Here is a 1,245-nt window from a genome sequence, read left to right as displayed (position 1 = left end):
CAGCTTGTTTGGAAATGCGGGTGGTAGGCCAGCGCTGACACTTCACAATTCTACGTTCGGTGTTGGCTTCGGGGCGCCAATAGGGCAGTCGCGAATACCCACTCGTGAGCACAAGATCGTTTTCAATAATGGAGTACCTTACGGCTGATATAGTGTTCGTGTTCGTACTGCCGCAGCTTTTGTTCTGGGCCATTGCTCTCACTTGCTACATTTACCGACGCTACAAACCAGTGGACGTGATAAAGAGCAAAAAGATCGCCAAAACAATGACGAGTCCGCCGCTCGGAGAACCTCCCTTCGCCTCCACCGCGAAAGTGGCAACTCCGAAGTTTACGCCCTTCGGAACCGCCATGCCCGAGAAATACAGGCGGGTGAGTTCCTTCTCTCCGTTCGGCGACGTCACCCCGAGGGCCTACGGAGGAGAGCCTTCGCCCAAGTCCGACGACTTGTGTTCCGCCCTGGAGGAAATCTTGGCCATGAGCACCACCCACTACTCTTCGCCCACCTGCAACACGCCCAAGTGCCTCTCGTTCACGGCGAAGGACGACCTCGACATCGAAATGTCTCGGAAGAAGAACAAGAGGCTGAGACTAACGCTGGAAGACCTCCTACCCGTCGAGTACCCGTCAACGCTGGAGCTTTCGCAGCACCTGTCTCCTCTGGCGTCGCCCCCGCTGTCAGCCTCGCAGGCGCTGGAGCAGAGGTGGAAGAGCGTCGGCCGCGGCGTCTTCGCCAAATTCGGAAGCCTCGACTCCGTTGTGTGAAGATGCTCCTCTGTGGTTATGTTCCGGACTCGGTCGATATTTTAGTGTCCCTTGCGGTACTTCCTCGGAGATTGCTTTGAATTGAACGATTTCGGTTTTGGGCTTTTCTTTTTGACCAAAGTATTACTCCTCACCAGTGCTAATAATTGTTCGTAATTGCGAATGAAAGTTCATTTTTGATAAACATTAATCCTTTTATATACTAACATTTTATATTCCTATGTAAACACTTACATAAGCGACATCCATACCGATATGGAAATGTTTTATTAGAACAAGAGAGAATAAATCACCAAGAGTAAACGCCACCAAATTGTAAGGATCCTCCGGAAGCGCACGACCATCGAGATGCCAGTGCCTGCAGCCGACATTCCGTTTGGCACCAACTCCATAAATACGCAGCCAGGTAGGATTAGTGTAAGTTAAGCATGTTGAAAAAAAAAACTAAATCGATTTTGTTAAGGTGATGAGTTAGATGAGT

The 1,245-nt window shown here is 50.2% G+C and overlaps 1 protein-coding gene across 3 annotated transcripts in view; it reads left to right on the top strand.

The window, feature by feature from the left end:
• Positions 1 to 62: 62 nt before the first annotated feature.
• LOC119581970 overlaps positions 63 to 1,245 on the top strand; it is an 11,824-nt gene continuing 10,641 nt past the window's right edge. For 2 of the 3 annotated variants that reach the window (XM_037930151.1, XM_037930154.1), the window contains exon 1: positions 63 to 1,170. In XM_037930151.1, coding sequence (XP_037786079.1) covers positions 129 to 764 — 636 coding nt within the window. In that variant the 5' untranslated portion in view covers positions 63 to 128 and the 3' untranslated portion in view covers positions 765 to 1,170. Of the gene's footprint in view, positions 1,182 to 1,245 lie in introns of all 3 variants that reach the window. The other variant, XM_037930152.1, reaches the window with a different exon arrangement.

The sequence above is a fragment of the Penaeus monodon genome, chromosome 15 (genome assembly GCF_015228065.2).
Source record: "Penaeus monodon isolate SGIC_2016 chromosome 15, NSTDA_Pmon_1, whole genome shotgun sequence".
Taxonomy (NCBI): domain Eukaryota; kingdom Metazoa; phylum Arthropoda; class Malacostraca; order Decapoda; family Penaeidae; genus Penaeus; species Penaeus monodon.
The sequence above is the reverse complement of the archived record's forward strand: the minus strand, read 5'-3'. Positions and strand labels throughout refer to the sequence as shown.